This window comes from Colias eurytheme, chromosome 17, assembly GCF_061535395.1.
Source record: "Colias eurytheme isolate Ceu_HAF_F1 chromosome 17, ilColEury1 Martin Lab GWU primary, whole genome shotgun sequence".
Classification (NCBI taxonomy): Eukaryota; Metazoa; Arthropoda; class Insecta; order Lepidoptera; family Pieridae; genus Colias; species Colias eurytheme.
Window position 1 is genome coordinate 4,886,744 of NC_142996.1, and position 20,638 is coordinate 4,907,381.

Sequence of the window (20,638 nt, forward strand, 5' to 3'; positions counted from 1 at the left end):
ATGTAATTAATGAGACATAATATTATTGCAAATTATCATAAGTCATGGCCATTAACAATGCCTTAAATTTCGCGCCACAATTTTAATTGGCGGAGAAGTCGTCCCCAAGCGTTCACGGCTTCTATGCGCACGAACGAACGCGCAGAACAATGAGGTAGCAGCCATTTTATGTCGGTGGCTAAGAAAAACATAATTCGAATGGCCAATCTTATCGAAATTGTGTAATTAGTGCTCTAATTTATGTGTTTCCGCACACGCTACTTTTGTTAGGCGTTCCTTCACTTATGTGAGTAGATTCTGAGTTTTGTTATATCATAACGATAGATTATAAGTGTAATAAAACTTAACTTACAATAAGTGTTTAAAATGGTTTAATTAGTCGATAAACTTAATTCTTATTTATACTCCCAGTATCGAAAATTTCCGCTAGTTTTCGCGTTGTCTTTTTACAGTGATTTAAAACGGTGTTTGTGTTTACATTGTCCAAACCGCCGAATTGTTATAATACAAACCGCTTCATATTATATTTTTAGGTTTGAGATATGACATAACTTTCTATACCAATGATAAATTAGAATATATAGAGACGTTATTGTTTACATTATGATTGTGGTGGTCATTAATTACTAGTGCATAACAACCGGCGTCGCGCAGCCTCTACTTAAAAGTTGCGAACAAAATTCAATAACGAATTGGCCATTTTATTGATGGCGGGGGGAGTTGGGTGGAGACGTTTAGAGCTTTGTGATAATTTTTGCAAAAGTAAGGAACATTAATATGAGATTGATTTTCTTTAATAACTTAACCATCTAAAAAAATGTATTTTCACTATGTTTATGAAAACATAAAAGATAGTTATTATGTATGTGCATATAGTTATTTTACAGTTTATGCACATATTTAATTCATATAAACATTACATTCTTAGATTACATTAGTGTGCATAAAGTTGTCATACATCAAGTTGTTTCCAGTCAATGTCCTATGATAACTTGTGCAATTTAGGGCCGATTTTTCAATGCTTGGATAAAACTTATCCGTACAATAAAGTATTACACGATAATATTAAAATGTCATGTAAACTGTCAAATACGGGCAATTAGAATACGTTTTTAAAATGGTAGTTTTGTACATTATTCGACGAATAAGTTTTAACCAAGGATTGAAAAATCGGCCCTAAAAAAATAAATAAATTATATTTATGTTTGCAAAAACTTATTTTTTTAAACATACATTCACTAACATAATTAACATAAATATACCATTTATTCTGTGTTATATGCTTATGTTAAACTTTTAGTTAGTCGTCTGCTTAATATTATGTTTTCAAAATATCTGTAATCAATTACTTCTCCTATTTATTTATATTTTTTTTTGTTTAACGTTGGCATGCTTTGTATACTATTTTATACTTTAGTTTTATAAGAAAAATATTGTGTTGCTTTTTGTTTATAAATAAATTATTGATAATCATCACAAAATTTTCCTATTGTTTTATTTTGTTATTGCCTTTTACGATACCAATAATTTAGTATATTTAATTTAGAATATTCATTTATTCTTTAATTTCATTATATTCAGGCAGGTAAATAATAAAAGTCATTCTTATAAGTAGAAACAGCGAATTGGATTCCAGTATTCTCAACTGCCATAATAACAATTTACTTTACTTGTATACAAGAATAATCCTTATTCAAAGTTTGTCTATACTATAATATACTTATTAAAATCAGCCTTTCTCATACAGTTACGTTGTAACAAGTTTTATTTTGTAAACTAAGTGTAAGGATTTTTGCTTCTTATATATGGTGCCTGTTTAATACTACATAAGCATAGGTGAAATTTATGTTTGTATGGTTGTCATTTACACAGACATAATTACTTTTAAAATTGTGTACTGATTTTCATTCATTCATTCTTTATTTATATACATTTTTATCTACCTTTCTTTTCAAAACTATTATCCTGTATTTCATAAAGCAATCACCTTCATTGCTTTAGTGGAGGGGGTTATGGAGATTCAGTAGTTTCATTTGGAATACAACTGATAAAATTGTATGTTAAAGTTGGGAACTTCTGAAATAACTTTTTCCAATAAGTTACAACTTTATGGATTACTGGTACTTATGTTTCTTATGTATTGGTATTATTTCTGATAAGAAATATAAAAAAAATCGACATAAGTGGAAGGTAGCAGGTACACTTTTTTTAATTTATGTATAGTTGTCTAATTCATTGTGATTTCCAACAGACCTTCCCCATCTCTCTTTACTGAATATTTTATTCACATGCCTAAGGCTCCTATATGTTAGGGCCCCCTAATTCCTTGAAAGAAAAAAATGTAGATGAAAAATACCAACCCCACATATAAAATAAAAAATCGGTTAAGACTCGACTTTCGGACTTGTGAACTAAGAGGGTTTCTTTAGCTTAAAGAGCAACTAAAAAAAAATCGGTGACCCATCCAATTTATGGCCGTGCCAACCGTTGCTTAAGCACGATTTTTTATTATTTTGTTGTTAAAGCGCCTTGGAATTTGGTACCAAGCAAGGACTTGTAGTATAGATAAAGGAAAAATTGCTAAAAGCATAATTTTAAAAATATTAAAAAATGTATTTGTAGCCCTCGGTGCGCGAGTCCGACTCGCACTTAACCGGTTTTTATTTTCAATAAATTAATCTACTATGTACAAGTTAGTTTTTATTACCCTATATGATAGTGTGTACCTACTTAATAAAAATAATTAATTGCCATACAATAGATACCATAGATACCTTTCTCCAAAGTTTTCTCGTTGTATATAAAGCGAAGTAGATAATGGTTTAATTTATGAGTCCTTAAATTGGACTATTGAGTAATACACTATAAGGACACAAAAAAATAATAATTTGTACAGTTTAAGAATATTTTTCAATTTGACGAGTACGCTTTTGGGAGGGGGGAGGGCTGTCATGTCCCTGTGTCCGCCACCCCCCAGACGCGGAACGCGCCGCTAGTAGGTACAATATTTTTGGCCGGGCTGAAGTTAGGTGTACCACAGCAATAAGAAATACTTATATGAGCAAGATTACAGTGATGCTAAGATTAACCCCGCCACTATTAAAGCTGTCTTTTGATTCGACATTTTTTTTAATTTTAAATGTAGGTACAAAATCATAAGTATTTTTTATGAAACATAACTAACCTCCTACCTACTATTTTTAAAGCTTGACTGTGGGAAATTTCAAACAATTTTGCTTATGTGTGACACCTTTCACTTTTAAAGTGAAACTTTTATTACATGGTCTCAAACTTTTTGGTCTGTGTAGCGCATGTCGCGTGACGGTCGAACCGTACGATAATTATCGTACAAATACGATAATTTTGTGCCTAAGTTTCACTTTTACCGTGGTTTCATAAAACCACACAACATTTTTTCAATTATTTTTTTTTCACAATTTCTAGTTAGAGAATATCGAACAGTGTAGTCCCTTGAAAACATTCGTTGAACTTTGAAGGAGTTTGAAGGTATGTCAGCAGTAAAAAGCAGCATTATAATCCGACTCTCCGACACAGTGCCGCATTATTATTAGCGCCGCACAGTGTAAGGAAATCGCAATCTAGCGGGATTTAATTCTGATGATACGGAACTTATTAAGTTTGATTGAAATAAGAATTTTAATAAGAGCGCGTACACATAATTTAATAACCTATAACTAAATTCAGGTCGTAGACTTAGTTTAAAGCTCGACTTACCTTTATCTAAGTTAAGTAAAATATGTATGAAAATTATTTAATATTCTTAATTTCTAAGAAAGTTGTACAGATTGGGATAAACAATTTTAATTAAAAAACCGGCCAAGTGCGAGTTGGACTCGTAGACCGAGAGCACAGATTAGATGCTAGCCGAGAGCTCTGAACAAACTAATTTTTTAGTATGTTGTAACTTTAAAATTTATGTTTTTAACCATTTTTCATTTATCTGCTTTTAACCAAATTTCAAATTTGTCAAATAAAATTAAATGTAGGTTTTGATTCCCTTGCGAATGTCGAAATATGCGAAAATTTGCATCTTTTAGCTTAGTTTTTTTTTTAACTTTTGATTACGTAGGCTTATAAATTTGATTTTTTCATAGCTTCAAGGGACCGCAGACTTGAGTATCTTACTAATATTATGAAACGCGAAAGTTTGTAAGAATGTATGGATATAGGGATGGATGTTTGTTATTCTTTCACGTAAAAACTACTGAACCGATTACATTTTTTATGAGCTGATATTTGTCTTATAATAGGTACCTACCGTAACCTGTATTTATCATATTATTCCCTCATATATTGGCAAAAGGCAAAGGCTACCTATTTACATACAAGTCAGTTTTTCTATACCCGTGGCTTGATATCATTTTGTTACATTATCTACAACTTGAGTGTGCAAATTCAGATGGATCCGTCTACCTGTAGTTTAACATAGACGAGTGTGGCATATAGCTAATGTGCTAATGATATCGAAATCCAGCAGGTGGTAGGGTGTCGATGATGGGAGACAGCGACGTCCGCCATTAGTTTCCCGGCACACTGGGGCGTGGGCGTCGGGGGAGTGGCGCGGGGCGTGGGGGTCCCCGTGCCGCCCCCCGGCGACCTACTCGCCACAATCTCCATGTTCGAGCAGCAGATTAAAGCTGAACCTATGAGGTATGTCCTAAAAAATCGATATGTGACAAATGTATGCATTACACACGAAACAGCAGCGCTGCATCAAAGGGAACACTCATTGTACTATTGTAATGAAAATCGAGTGACATGTTTAATTAGGCGGGAAAAAATACCTACCTATTTAAAAAAGAGACAATCTATAAGGCAATAAGAAATACGTTGGCATGTCCAAAATAATAAATAAATGCTCTTTGAACATGTAATCTGAATAAAATCTTGGCCTGACTTCAAATTTTTCTATCTTGCCATAAAATATACATATTATGATTTATTAAAGCAAATACATATTTGTAATCCAGAAAAGTATATACACAAACTCATATTAATCTTTGCAGTTTTTACACATCACACTCCCACGTGAACACAGGACCCCCGACAATAGTCCGTTCCGATTCAAACCATGGCATAATTAACATGAACCAACATCACCCCCAAGAGGACTCGAAGGATAGCCTCATAGTACAACACCAAGTACATCAACAGGAGCTGCTGGATCAGCACCAACAAGACATGCAACAGGATGATGATGTAGATAATGTGAGTGGTGATATGAACCAAACCAACGAATTTATAGAAAAAAAATGTATGCATGTACTAGAGTACACACGTAAGAAGTGAAACTTCTTTATGACCTTAAAAATGTCACGAGTATAGCGTAACGCAAAAATGTCACGCGTACGGCGTAACGCAAAAATGTCACGCGTACGGCGTAACGCAAAAATGTCACGCGTACGGCGTAACGCAAAAATGTTACACTAAATTTTTGTCCAACCCCGATAAAGAAGTTTCACTTCAGAGTTCAGTTGTATCATCATCATTTTCATCGATGTCAATTTTATATATATTTTTTTTTAGTTTGGAAATACACAAGACATTAAAGTTCTATATTAGATAATTTTTTTTACAGTTAATCTATTTTTTTACAGTTAAGTTTCAAAGGTATGGACGATGAGGGCGTTGAAATGGATATGGATGGGCGCCAATGCTCTCAGGTACTTTTCTTTTAATTTCTTCAATCCAAATAAGTTTTTTTAATTGACTGTCGATATCTATACCCATCTCTTTTACAGGGTATGGGCGTTGATATGGGTTCCGTACAGACTAAGATGGAGGTCACAAATGGCCAAGGAGTTCCAAGATCCAAACCTCAAGCTTGCAAAGTAATTTTAAATGTTTTGTTTATTTAGATAATTACATACGATATCTTACGAATTTAATAATCTTTATCTCGAATTCGCTTAAGATAAAATTTATTTATCTATAAATAAATATCGTCAAGCAGCGATTTAGTATAAAACTAAACCTACTTTTATGAGTTCCCAGTATCATTTTGTAAATTAAATTTTATGAATGGTGTATTTTTTCTAGGTGTGTGGCAAAGTTTTATCATCTGCATCTTCATATTATGTACACATGAAACTACACTCGGGCAACAAACCATTTCAATGCACGGTAAATATATTCAATGTTTTTTTATATTATATTTTGTGATGTGCCTTAAAATGTCATCAATGACCATTCTTATATTGCATATACAGCTTTAAAATTACTTACAATAGGTCATATAATATGGATTGTAACTATAAAAAAAATGAAATGTATGTAACAAAATATTATGTGACCAACAAAAGCAGGAATAAAAATAACAACACGTGCAGGTATGCGACGCGGCGTTTTGCCGCAAGCCGTACCTGGAGGTGCACATGCGCACGCACACGGGCGAGCGGCCGTTCCAGTGCGACCTCTGCCTCAAGCGCTTCACGCAGAAGTCGAGCCTCAACACGCACAAACGCGTCCACACCGGTGAGTGTGTCCGCACCGCGGCGGCTAGCGTGTACCGTGTAGACTGGCCGTAAACAAACTTGACATTGACAGCTTAAAAAAAAAGTTTGAAACATTTTGGCGCGTAACTTTAAACTGAATAGTATTCTACGGAATAGTTAAGGTTTTTTATTAAGTAAATAAGTACTGTCTTATTTTGATTAAATTTTTAGAATTTAGTACAACATTAAAAATACAGAGATTTACTTTAGATGTGATGTTAAGTTTGTTTACAACGTTGAGTAACTTGTAATTTTGGAAAACAGATGCTAGTGTTTTGAGAACTGATCCACATTAAAGCAATAAATTGCTACTTATAAATTGAAAAGAAAAAATAAAGATATACCATCGTTTTTGAGGACCGGGTTGTATAATGATATTTTTTTTATAACATGCTTACAAAAATATTGTGGATTAAAATTTAAATGGATCAATTCTCATAAAGCGTTATAGATGTAAATTATTTCAATCAATGAATATAGATGTGTTTAATTTTTAAACAAAGATTCGGGTATATACCACAACTGTCTGCTAGATTTTGAAATACCAGATTTTTTCATATGCAATGTACATATTCCGATTTTTGTGGTTATAAATGCAACATAGTATCTAATTATTATTTACCGTATCAACTAGCCGATATATTTTTTTTAACAAGAAAGTAGGTGTAATCAAAACTTCAAATGTAATTTCCGTAACTTAAAATATAAAGATTTTAATTGGAATTTCGGGCTGTATTATAAAAGTTCCACCATCTGCAGATCTGTATAGGTTATTTTTATGGAAGTTACGTTTTCATATAAACTATAATTATTTAAATTATTCCTGAGTACCATGAGGGGATTGCTGAATAAAATATATTAATTAAATTTAAATTGGTTTATATATTCGATCAAGTCAAACCTCCTCCTGTTTTCGCGTTCTTGATTATTTTATTTTTTCTATGTATGTTTTGTGTAGTACATAGTAGTGTGTAGAAATGTGTGTAGTACTTTATTTGCTGATTCTGTTTTATTTTGCTAACATAAGCCCTTTAAATACTTCGCGTAAATTTTAGTTATTTGCACGTTTCATTATATTTACAATGTATTATGGCACTATTCAGTATGGAATTTTCGGGTTGCTAAATTAATAGAAGAAATATAATATGAAATTATTAAGTTATCTGGCGATAGATGTATTTTAGTGCAAAATTTTAGGTTGTATAAATTTACTCTTAATCTGCTTTCGGCCTCTGGACAAGCTTTTTAAACATCCAAAATAAAAATGATATCTGTGTTTTAAACATTTTCTTCTTATAGAAGTTGCTATACAACATGTCTATGATAATTACATTACGACACTGGTGCGACTCACAGATCGCGTACACGAAAGTTGTACACACTTACCATACAAATGTGAATAGTTTTTGAGTCGTGTATTATGAAAAATACGATCAGGGAGTGAAAGTATTCCTGTGAGGTTAACAGGGGGAGGTACAGAACGCACATTGGATTCGTTTCGACTTTCGATCCACTGTGTGTTCTTAACGTGGCTTGGATCATAATTTCCGAGATAAGTTCGTGGAATGTGGCTTTTAGATGAGCACATTCGCGCATTGATGGTGAAGGAGCGGCCCTACAAGTGTGAGCTCTGTCAGATGCGCTTCACGCAGAGTTCCAGCCTCAACCGGCACAAGAAAATACACACGGGTGGGTTCTTTTCTTGCACCGCCCTGTGCTTACTCTCCTTACTACGCCCTTTGTTTTATAAATATAAAGACCCAACTCGCCTTATAGTTTAACTCTTACTATTCGTATATTTTATTTTGTCAACAGCAAATATTATTTTACCACTTAGCAAAATCGTCGTTTTATATGCGTTAAACGTAAAGTTATATCAACTTGTGCGTGTCGACATTTGAGGCAGCGCGGTATTATACTGTCCGTACTCTTACCTCCCCCTGATGTGTGATTGAGTATGAATTTAACTTGTTAGGTTAGGTTAGAATTGAAATATGAGACAGGGTATAAAATGCTATATCGATACTCGTATACCTTATAGAGGAGCACAGACGAGCCCTGTTAGAGAAAGTGCGGCCGTACCAGTGCCACATCTGTTTTATGCGCTTCACTCAGAAGTCCAGCCTGGGCCGACACGGAAAGATACACACGGGTAGGCATTTTGCCCTAAAATCCTTTAGTAGACATTGAATTATCTATATTTAGAATTCACGTCATTAGGCAGTAAAACGCAGACGTGTTCAGCGAGATCGTTATTGTAGCTGAGTTTTGTTGCTATTTCTAGAGGAGCACATCCAATCGCTGATCAACAAAGTGCGCCCCTATCAATGCGACATCTGTGACAAGCGGTTCACGCAGAAGTCCAGCCTTGGTACTCATAAACGTATCCATACCGGTGGGTCCCTTGATATATTATAACTTGATTAGGTATCTAAGTCACAATCTTAACGGGTCTCAATTTCAAGTTCTTATCGTTGTGGCTTTGACGCCTTCTTTGTGAATAGTTTTAAGGGCTCCCGAAATTCCTCAGTTTGTTCAAAAGATTAGCGATTTGGAAGTGTTTTTCGATAAGTGAGGCACGTGATTTTTTTAATTTTATTTTTGATATTCGATACAGGTGCGCGCTCAAAAACTATTCACAAACCGTAAATAGCATGTGAACGTTGTGAAATTTTCTTTTTAAGTTACCGTAGGAGAGAAATTCTGATGGACAAATAACACCTTAAAATTCCCTCATGGTAGTTTTGCAGATAAGTGGCATATTGGTATATACGTTGAGTAAAATTATTTGTCCATCGTCCATTTTGTTTTGTTTCTCTGTCCCCCCGCGGCGGCGCAGGCGAGCGGCCCTTCCAGTGCACCGTCTGCCTCAAGTCCTTCACGCAGAAGTGCGCGCTCAATTTGCACGAAAAAATACATACGGGTTAGTAGCCCACTACTACATTTATAGTAATTCTTTCGGTACGATACGCAACTTAAACGTCACGCACCCACTTCATTTAGCGTCATGCTTTTTTCCTGTTTTCCGTTGCCTAACCCGTTAATTTATGCACTTTTTTCAATAGCTTTCATCTCGTTGCTTAACTAACATCTCGTTATCTGTTAACTCATTATAAAGCGCGCTTTTACGTACTTCTGCACTCGCCGATCCCCCAGATCCTTCGATATCTAATCCAGTCATCGTAGCCCAGCAGACAAATCATCTCGTTAGTCTTGTCATTATTGAATTCATTATTTCTTCATAAATATTAATTCTATCACAAAAGCGGTAATGCAATCGCCGTCGAGACGCAGACGCGTTTAATTAAACTGGCATTAAATTCAAAATTGGGGTTCGATTTTTTTTAAACATAATCGTTTTTCGTACGCGTCATTACGATCGAGATTGGCTGGGGGCGAGCGGTCAAGGCACACGTGCCGGAAAGCGTCGGCGACGTGCGTTACTCGCTTTTGTGTGTGCACTGGGCGCAGTGCAAGGGCGCCCTTACTCGTGCGGGCTTTGCCCGGCGGCGTTCGCCCGCCGCCCCTACCTGGACATTCACATGCGCACGCATACAGGCGAGCGGCCCTATCAGTGCGACGCCTGTCTGAAGCGCTTCACGCAGAAGTCCAGCCTCAATATCCATAGACGGACGCACACAGGTGGGTGTCAGTCGCGGGCCGGACTGGACCCCCGCCCCCAGCCTCTCTCCGTTCACTTTCATTCTCTCCTCCAAATCGCAATTCGGCGCGTCCGAGCGCCCCGGTCCCGGTCCGATAGCCTTGTAATAAAGATTTGGAGCGGAGTTAGCGGCGAGCGGCGACCAGTCCGCGCCGCGACCTCCGTAGGGCGAGGGCGGCTAGCGTCCTTGCGGGCTCGCCGCTGCTATAATATATGTGTTGGGCACCAGTCCAGGGCAGACCGTTCCAGTGCCTGTCGTGTCCCGCGGCCTTCACCTGCAAGCAATACCTGGAGATACACACGCGGACGCACACGGGCGAGCGGCCGTATCAGTGCGACATCTGCCTGAAGCGCTTCACGCAGAAGTCGAGTCTGAACATACACAAGCGGACGCACTCAGGTACGTTGCGAGGCGCGGCGCGGCTCGGGCGGGGCGCCCGGGGCTTGGTCACTTGTGTGCGCGCTTACGGAGGCATCGGGGGCGTCGGGGCGGGCGGAAGCGAGGCTCCGCGGAATTATCGCTCTTTAGAATATCATAGAATCCTTTCGTGAACTTCATAAGATTGTACATAAATAGTAAACAGTGATGAAATCCTTGGTGCGCTTCCGCCCGCGCCGATGCACTCCCGTCGTGCGCGAATCCATGTTGACGTGTTCGTCTTACAGTGCAGGGCCGGCCCTTCCAGTGCCTGCAGTGCCCCGCCGCCTTCACCTGCAAGCAGTACCTCGAGATACACAACCGCACGCACACGGGCGAGCGGCCATACCAGTGCGACGTTTGCCTCAAGAGATTCGCGCAAAAATCTACACTTAATATACACAAAAGAACGCACACGGGTGAGTTTTAACATTATACTAGGTTGTTTTTTAATCATATTTTATTCATCTTTACTATGTAGAGAAGTTGTCGGTGCCACATGTCAGGATTAATAATTTTTCGTGAGTACTATTGTTGTTAAATGTCACTCGCGACGAAGATAATACTAACTTGTATGGTGGGTAGTGCAAGGGCGGCCGTATCAGTGTATGGAGTGCCCGGCGGCGTTCACTTGCAAGCCGTACCTGGAAATACACATGCGCACGCACACAGGCGAGCGACCCTTCGAGTGCGATGTCTGTTACAAACGCTTCACGCAGAAATCCACCCTCAACATTCACAAGCGCATTCATACCGGTATGGAAAACGAGTTCTGTACTGTAAGCCCTAATCTACACTATCCGTTCGTTTACAGTACCGCTCTCGATTCCTTTAACTAAAGAGCGTCACAATACCTGAGTTTTTAAAATGTTAATAATTAATGGTCTTCAAACGAATCGATAGTGTAAATCGGATCTTACATTACCTTTGTCTGTTTTAGAAATAATTGAATGTGATTTGTGATAGGTAAAAGGGCTTCGAGAGGCTTTGAGTTTGAATGCAAATTTGTAACACGTGATTTGTGGTAGTAGCAACTATTTCGACGATTAGCATTTGCTTTAAAAATCAATCCTATTCATTGATGAACCTAACATGTCTGTATGAAGTTTTCAACAAATGCTTTTGGTCTGAGCTTACGAGTTTTATGAGCGGGTATTCGACGGGTGATTGCTTCACAACAAAACAAAATTGGCATTAATGTGTGTGTGTGAAGGCATTCACCGCGTTGGGAACAGGCGTAGAAGACGGCAAATTGCGATAACAGGTATTATTCTTAAATTTGATCTCAATGATGTGGCACCGACAACAAAATATATCGCCAATTCATTTTCATCTGCTACATCATCACTTAAGTTTCATAATTATATTATTTGTTATTATTTTTTCTTAGCTTGAGTACATTAATTTCAGATCGCATCATACTGTCTGATTGCATCTTGCCGTCTTTATAACAGTTTTTGCTTTTGTTTGTGCTTGAACGTTCATTGAGTATATTGCATCTGCATTGTGCATCGTCAGAATTTTTATTTTTGAACCAATTTATAACTTATGGAAATTTCAGGGGAACGCCCCTACGCTTGTGATATTTGTCAAAAAAGATTTGCCGTGAAGAGTTACGTTACGGCTCATAGGTAAGAAAATATTGTTTTTTTTTTTTTTTAAATGTTCTACTAATTCGCATTGACACTAGAAATACAAAATACACTAATTTTCGATCAACTATTCTTTAGCACTTTGTTGGAAATTTTCTGCCCAATGTACAAATAATATTGAACTTTTTATTACTTTAAGTTTTAACACATCACAATTAAATATTAATCAATCTCCTATTGGCACTATAAATATATTTGCACTATTTTTAAATATATTTTTATTGTACATAATCTAAGCATGGTAAAATATTCCCGATAAACGCATTTGTAACTCCCACACAGATGGTCGCACGTGGCGGACAAGCCGCTGAGCTGCGAGCGCTGCTCGATGACGTTCACGTCCAAGTCGCAGTTCGCGCTGCACATCCGCACGCACGCGGCGGGCCCGTGCTACGAGTGCAGCGTGTGCGGCCGGACCTTCGTGCGCGACAGCTATCTCATACGGTGAGACGGATACACATACCCTATAGCGCAGTTCGCGCTGCACATCCGCACGCACGCGGCGGGCCCGTGCTACGAGTGCAGCGTGTGCGGCCGGACCTTCGTGCGCGACAGCTATCTCATACGGTGAGACGGATACACATACCCTATAGCGCAGTTCGCGCTGCACATCCGCACGCACGCGGCGGGCCCGTGCTACGAGTGCAGCGTGTGCGGCCGGACCTTCGTGCGCGACAGCTATCTCATACGGTGAGACGGATACACATACCCTATAGCGCAGTTCAATCGGTAGAAATCACCATTTCAACAATAAAACCTTCCGGTTTTTATGTACTTATTTTATAAAATATTATCTTAATTTATGAGTATATTATCAACTATCAACACACCATAAACAGTCTATCCACATTGTAAAATACCTTACGCGCAGTGAAACTTATGTTAACCCAAATGAATAACAAATTGTATCGCCAGGCACCACAACCGCGTGCACCGCGACAACCACAGCAACGTGTCGGCGAACAGCGGCGTCATCAGTAACGTCAACAGCGGGAACAACTCGAGCTACGACTCGCCCGGCGTCTGCGATCTCAGGTGACCATTGTTTATAGTCATTTACTTCAATTAAAAGTGATGTTACAAGGTGTATGGAACTTAAAATAATATGATAGTGATAGTAGGCTTGACGGCTTTTTCTAATATATATAGTAGAGCCATTTTAATAGGCAACATTTGACAGTTCAACAAAATTCAACAACGTAACCTAGTAACGACAACATAGAATAACATGATATTTCGTTTTGTTAGAACTGCACATTTGCTTAACTTTTTTCAATTACGATCACATATTTATAATAATAATGACCGATACAAGTAATTTTAAGATTTCATTTTACTGATAAACCATTCTAAACATAATAAACAATTTCTGAATTGAAGAACTGACGTCGCTACAATTTTGTGTCAATAAACCTTTTTTCTTTTTAAATACCAGAGACGTTACTCTAAAAATCGAAATCTGACATCTAGAATCGAATGCATTGATTACTTGTGAATAAAAATCATCGTAAATTAATAAATTCGATTGACAAATGTTTAAAATCCGTATCGATTAATTCACTTTAATCGATGTTTTTAAGCAGGTTACCTCTCTTCGAAGATAAAATTGATAGACGTCAAATGTTGCCTATTAAATTGGCTCGACTATAGATGCTAAAATTTATTGTGCAATAAATATAAAAATAACTATTATTGACGCCGATAAACATAGAATAAAAGTCTTTTTTTTTAAATATTTGAAATCTGTTTTTGAAATATTCTTGTTCTAGAAAATCTTATTTTAACACAACTATGAACTAAGCTACGATAATCAATACAAGTATAATAATAAATGTTATTGTTTCAGTTTCGTGCCGATGGTGAACCGCTACCTAACATCGCAGGGCACGCAGGTGTCGCTCAACGACACGCAAACCAAGATGTCCGCCATGTCGCCGCAGTCCATTGCCTCTATTTGTGAGTTATAATTAAATAATAACTTGTTAATTTTTATTTCAGAATGTTTTGTCTCTGATAAATAAATTGTAGGTATTTTAAATTAATTATAATGACAGTACATCTAAAGTTAGTGCAAATGCTTCAGTTTAAAAATTATCCGTCAAAGCAATAAAATTATAACCGTAAAAAAATAATTACCTATATTAAAATCCTAGAACGATTGTTAAAAGTTGTTTGTTAAATTGTAATAGTAACAAATTAAATAATAATAACAAATATTGTGCAGCGTCCCCCCCTCCGTCGTACACCCCCACTCCGCAGCCGCAGCAGATGTCTTCGGGAATGCGACTCGCGGACTGATCCATTTATCATATAGGTAAGCGTTTTTTATACGTAAATCTTAATCTTCTTATATATAAAAATGAATCGCAAAATGTGTTGGTAAGCGCATAACTCGAGAACGGCTGAACCTATTTCGATAATTCTTTTTTTATTATATTCCTTGAAGTACGAGGATGGTTTTTATGTAGAGAAAACGTAAATATGTACCACGGGCGAAGCCGGGGCGGACCGCTAGTATTATATAAATCTCGTGTCACAATGTTTGTCCTCAATGGACTCCTAAACCACTTAACCGATTATAATAAAATTCACACACCATGTGCAGTTCGATCCAACTTGAGAGATAGGATAGTTTAAACATGTAGGTACCACGGGCGAAGCCGGGGCGGACCACTAGTATTTTTATAAAGCAGTGGACACTTCCCTGATTTAAAACACACCTTTTGCATAATATTTGTTTTGTTTAATTTCATAAAAATTTAATTAAATTCATTTTAATGATAATAGTATTTGTTTCCAGCGCTCGATTGAAGCTGGGCCGCCCGAGTGCAATAAAAGAATAGGCAGCCGTCAATAGGAGCAGCTAATTACCACGCGAGTCGCCAGCGGACTTATGCACAGAATCAAATTATTTTATATTGATTTATTTATTTTATACATATTTGAAGTGAAACTTCTTTATCGGTGTTGGAAAAAAATTAAGTGTAACATTTTTCCGTTACGCGCCATCTTGTTTTTATCCCTTACACACGTGATTGACGTTTTTCTGTAAAGTTGCATATTATAGTAAATTATTTTTTGAAAAATAAGGTCATAAAGAAGTTTCACTTCTTACGTGTGTACACTAGTACACGCACACATTTTTTTTTTATTTGGTCGGCCGTGATGCGCAGAAAGGTGAATTGTGCGGGAATAGGATCCCTCGGACTGAACACGGCTCGAGGTTTAGTCAGTAGGGCTGCTACTTGCGTCGCGGTACGAGTGGAAGGTTCTAGAAACCCGCGAACGGACTGTGCCAACGTGAATTACAACTTACATAGAAATCGTATTATTTAAAATTCACCATTGAAAATTTTGTACTGAGGCACTAGGAAATAATTTGATGTTTCGATTTATATCTTGTGAACGTTTTTAATATTACAATGATAAATTATTTTCGAATAAAATTCGCGCGGTTCTAAAACCCTTCACCAATACAGTACCGTGATAATATGATAATACATACTTGATGAATTTATAGTCTGTTTATAATAGTTGTCGCCGTATATTAAGTAGTCGGCAGCCCTAGTAGTCAGTAGTCAGGTAGCGGTACCGCCTATGTGTATGCATTGTGATTAAAATCCACATCTGTGATTTATATCTACCATCACAATTTTTAATCGACGTGGTGGCATTCATAAATCGTTACTTAAAACTCTCATCGTTATAGAATGTAGGCCTAAATTTTTGATCTCATATTCTAATTTGCTTAGTGGTAATCTTTCGAAATGGTGAATGGTAAATCTCTAACGGAAATTCTAAATTGGAACATTTCGTCACGCTCGTCATCCCATTCTCATTAGACGTAGTGAATATAACAATATCTTATTGCGATGCTTTAACTTAGATGTGTCTGTGTATATCGATAATTGTATAGAACTGTTACCGATGAGAGGTCGAGCGCTCTGATCGCTAAACGAAAGGACTCTAGTGTAATCTCTCCTCGTGATTCCGTACGAACGCTTTAATAAATAAAGATACTAATTTCATACGAAGATAATAATTATAAAGTACAAGTACAAAAAACGATTTAACATGCAGAGTCCTAAGAGGCAATAATAAAAAAGGCTTCACAAAATTAATAACTTTTAATATGTCTTTATTGGAGTAATCCAGAGAAGTGCCTGTTGCAACATAAATTGGCAATATTTTTAATAGTATTTTCGTTTATAGGAGAATCATGTTCGGTGTCGAAACAGACGCAGTGAGCGGAACTGCGTCACGCGCGCATTCTCTACACTGAGCGTATCTTTTGTGAAGCTTCTTACTATAACTTGTGCCTTCTAGCAGTTAGCGAAGTTAGGCGACGTGAGTCGTTCCACCGTTCCGTTCGCGTTACGTTTCGCGTCGATCTCGACTCTGTTGCACTCGAATTGTTTTCTCGTTCGATCGGCGGCAGGGAAGCTTGTTTTCGGTACAGTTTTCGAATAAATAGTGTGTAAAGTATAGTCGTATAGCGCAGTAGTCTTCCAATACCTTGAGACGATGTTAGCGGTTAGCGGTCAGCGGTTAGCGGTTAGCGGCCCGTGTCCGCTGCGAGGGTTCCTTCGGTTTGCCATTATTGATATCAAAGATAGATTGGTGCCATTTCTATGTAAATGATGTGGTAGGACGTAAGTTTAGTTAAGTTTGCCGGTCAGGGTAGGTTGGAAATAGAATACTGTAATGGGTTCACCTTCTCACAGTGTTATGTACCGACTGCGGAATGATGTTTACGTTGTTTTGTTTTTCAGTTCGTGTTGTTGTTTTTTATATATATGTATACATTATTTTATTTCCATGTTGCGTGTCCATGTGCTGAAGGTCAAAATTGTAAATATTGGTAGGGTTTATTTATTCGAATGACGTGGGATTGATGAATCAAAATTATATTGAAATTTAAATATTATCATTTGTAGAACTCTTTCTACGAGTATAGGTCGAACTGAAGTTATATTATTGGAAGTAATCATAGAATATTAGGTCAGAAGTATACTTTCGTATTTAAAAATTGAAATTTCCTCGTAGCTATACATAATAATAATAAATATATACATGTGAATGTTGTTTGATAGTCCTCAATATTTTTTTATATTTTGATAGTTCTGTATTGTGAAACACGAGAAAATAGGCCAATATCTCAGTATCATTTATAAATAAAAAATAAATAATATGTATGTACACGATACTTTAAGAGTAAAGTAACAAGACGGATGCATTTAGTTGCCCAGAAAGTGAAATAATAAATATAGATGTAACATCTAAAATATTTTTCCGTGTTTTTCGAAAGTAACGTTTTTATTAAGTTTTTTTTACCAAGCCATTGAGAACAGTATTATTTAGAGAAACTAGATGTTCGATTTATCGGATAGTGTAAATCTATCAACTACCAACTTTAGTGATCACCATTGAGAAGAGTAAGATCGATTATTATTTACCTACATAATATATATTTAGTGTCTGCGTCGAGGAGTCCCGCTCCTGGTCGCGTTATCCATAGTTATTGTGAATGGAATAGAAACACCAACATAGTGAACTAGTTACGTAAAGTATATAAATGTATATTATCGTCGCCCGCTAGCCGCCACTGGGTGGGGACGGCGCCTCTATTGTAGAATTAGTAATATATTTTTGTTATACTCTGTTCTTGTCTTTATAGTGATTGTTTTTTATTACATTAATTCGTCGTAGCGCCGTTCGGACCGAGTGCGGGGAGCGGAGTAAATAGAGAGCGGTCCTTCTACGTTACGATGTGTATCTCTATATTTACAACCCTTGTGTATGGAAAGGGGAGAGCTATATTTCGTAAGTAACGAGGATCGAAATTTCAGATCAGATGCACAAATTTTAAACGACCTAAAAGATATTTTTGGAGGCGATTCTTACCGGGTCGTAAGTGTGTGCGTCTCATCTGCCCCAACTATTTTACATACAATAATACGATGTTAGTTACTAAATTAGAGAGTAATCGAGCTATTTTTCAGTTACGTAATCGTCTAAAAATCGTAGTTATACTTCCTCTATTTCTACTTATTTTTCCAACCGTAGAAAAGACTGAGTTAAGGATCCACAACATTGGAAACAAGAATACTCATTGAAAAAAAATTGTCAAAATTTTATTGGTTTGTTATTTGTTTTGTTAACATCGGAGCGGTTGTGGTGTTGGACCAACCAGTTTCTTTGTATATCTTTAAAAATTTTGTTAGGAAAACGTACATATCTTAGCCGTTGATGGTAAATGTATACCTATATCCGTTGTCGAGCAGTGTACTAGTCGTGGTGGCCCCGGTCGCCTAACAGACCTATAATTTTGAAAAATTAATCTCTCATCCTGCGGTTGTTTTCACAATAAATATATAATTCAACAGTCTATGATCTAAGATCTTTGTTTGAACGAAATAGATGATGAATTGAAATAACTCTTCCCGTTCTATCGATGAGGGATTCGTTTATCATAATTGAGGATCATTTGAATGTGCTAGTTTTATGAGCAAATAACAGTGAGCCTTGTATAATCATATGACTAAGGTACATAAATATTTAGTTCTATTGTATCGTTAGATTTATGCGTACTTCCGCTTTGTCAACATATTGCGTTGCTTACATCATAATCATACGAGAGTACAGCCTAAGGATTTTAACGTTTTTTTTTATATACTGAGAGCTATTTCTAAGTCACTGATTTTGTACTATTTATAGTTGTATAACAAATTATATCGGCTGTAAGCCAAAAATAAAGTTTTGGAGTGTTTTACATACTTTTAATTCCTATTTTATTAAAATTCAATAACAAACATCATGGCATGATGATTTTTTGCTACGGTCATTTAGTTATAGCTCTACAGAGTTTATTGACCAATATTTTTAACTGCAACTGTTTTTCTTTTTATTGTTAAAATTTTTAGGCTAGTTATATTTTATGGAATAAGTTAGATTTGTTAACTGTGGTGTATTGTATTACATTGCACGTGATCGTCACCTTTACAGCCTCCTTTACTTCTATATTTTATTCTTATATTTTGTTTCTTTATAGTCTGATATTGTGATAAATTTAATAAGTTTATAATTATTATCGAGTCAATGGTAACACTTAAAATGTAATTTTAATTATATAATATGTCAGTCTTATCATACTTTTTGTATGTAGTATTTTTGATACTTAATTATTTGTTCTAAATTGACTGTTTTTATGTTTTTGCCTCTGGAGACTGATTTGTTTATAGGGAATACATTTTATGTGTTATCAACAATTATGATATACCTAAGTTGTTCTTTCTATTATATTCTTTATATTATTTGTCGTTGATGCTTTGAGAGTATACCATGTGTATTGTAAAGAGGCTGTAAGGGCCCTTGTGTAGTCAGCATTATGTATATGCTTTAATGTGATTTTTTAAATGTACTCTTTATTATTATTAGTATCATCAATCAATATAATTAGCGAACTAACAAAGCGATTTTTAAATTTTTCATTTCATAGTGATTTATATTGAGATCAAAATAAATACAGAGTTTATTTAATTTTATGGAAAGTATACATTGTAAAATTATTCGATAGTGCTCTACTTGTCGAGCTCTAATAAAAAAAGAAAAATTATATGAATGCAAAATAACAAGTCACGATTCTTTTAGAAGTCGCCATGTAGTGGAGAAAAATAAACGTGCCATGATATTTGTGGCTAAATTTCTTGTTTTCTTTCACCACCTCTCCCTTAGATTAAGTATAAATATTATATTAGTCATTGAGAAACCTTGCTCGATATGTTAAATTTCATAGTTGTTAATTTGAAACTTATGTGGATGAATTACTGTATCCTACTAATATTAAAAAGTTTGTTTATACGAAAGTTTATGAGTATGAATGGATGTTTGTTTCATGCCAATACTACTGAACCTGGTACTAACAATAACAATACTACAATGAAATTTGGTATGTATATTGTATTTTAGTACCTATATAATTCATTAGGTTTTAGATAGAGCGTGCGGAAAGCTAGAGATATCAAATTTATTCAGAAGTATACAAACTTAGATCATTAAGTAGGTAAGGATCTAAGTATACAAAAGCATGAAATATTAAATATAAATTTAAAAATGCATATTTTTGGTTTTTCTTATCTGTAGCTGTGGAAATAGGAACTCTTGTATTGACTAAACAAATGTATGTTCATTAGCATGTTCATTAGTTATATCTTTTTTGATAACGTTCAAAGTACATCGTTCGACAAAAGCGAAAACGAAAGCGTTCTCTTTTCTTTTTAGACTATTTACATTCTTGACAATAATATGACTTCCTCTCTGAGACTTAATCCGAAAAAAAAACTTGTTTTATTTCTAAAATGCACATGATTTGTGTTTTCGACGAGAGATAGTG

The 20,638-nt window shown here is 36.0% G+C and overlaps 1 protein-coding gene across 2 annotated transcripts; it reads left to right on the forward strand.

Annotated features, from left to right (window-relative positions):
* On the forward strand, positions 1-19,948 carry LOC149901198 (uncharacterized). 2 transcript variants are annotated; one of them, XM_090111414.1, is made up of 21 exons: positions 1-286; positions 4,496-4,671; positions 5,028-5,229; positions 5,619-5,684; positions 5,763-5,852; positions 6,061-6,144; positions 6,351-6,495; positions 8,094-8,204; positions 8,557-8,667; positions 8,800-8,910; positions 9,355-9,438; positions 9,987-10,157; positions 10,406-10,576; positions 10,843-11,013; positions 11,180-11,350; positions 12,156-12,225; positions 12,529-12,690; positions 13,162-13,281; positions 14,093-14,202; positions 14,471-14,560; positions 15,047-19,948. In XM_090111414.1, the coding sequence occupies exons 2-20, from the start codon at positions 4,637-4,639 to the stop codon at positions 14,542-14,544; spliced, it is 2,259 nt and encodes a 752-aa protein (XP_089967540.1). In that variant the 5' UTR covers positions 1-286; positions 4,496-4,636; the 3' UTR covers positions 14,545-14,560; positions 15,047-19,948. The 2 variants fall into 2 exon arrangements, with proteins under 2 accessions (XP_089967540.1, XP_089967539.1); XM_090111413.1 differs by lacking the exons at positions 13,162-13,281; positions 14,093-14,202; positions 14,471-14,560; positions 15,047-19,948 and having other exon boundaries at positions 5-286; positions 4,499-4,671; positions 12,529-12,709.
* Positions 19,949-20,638: the final 690 nt, after the last annotated feature.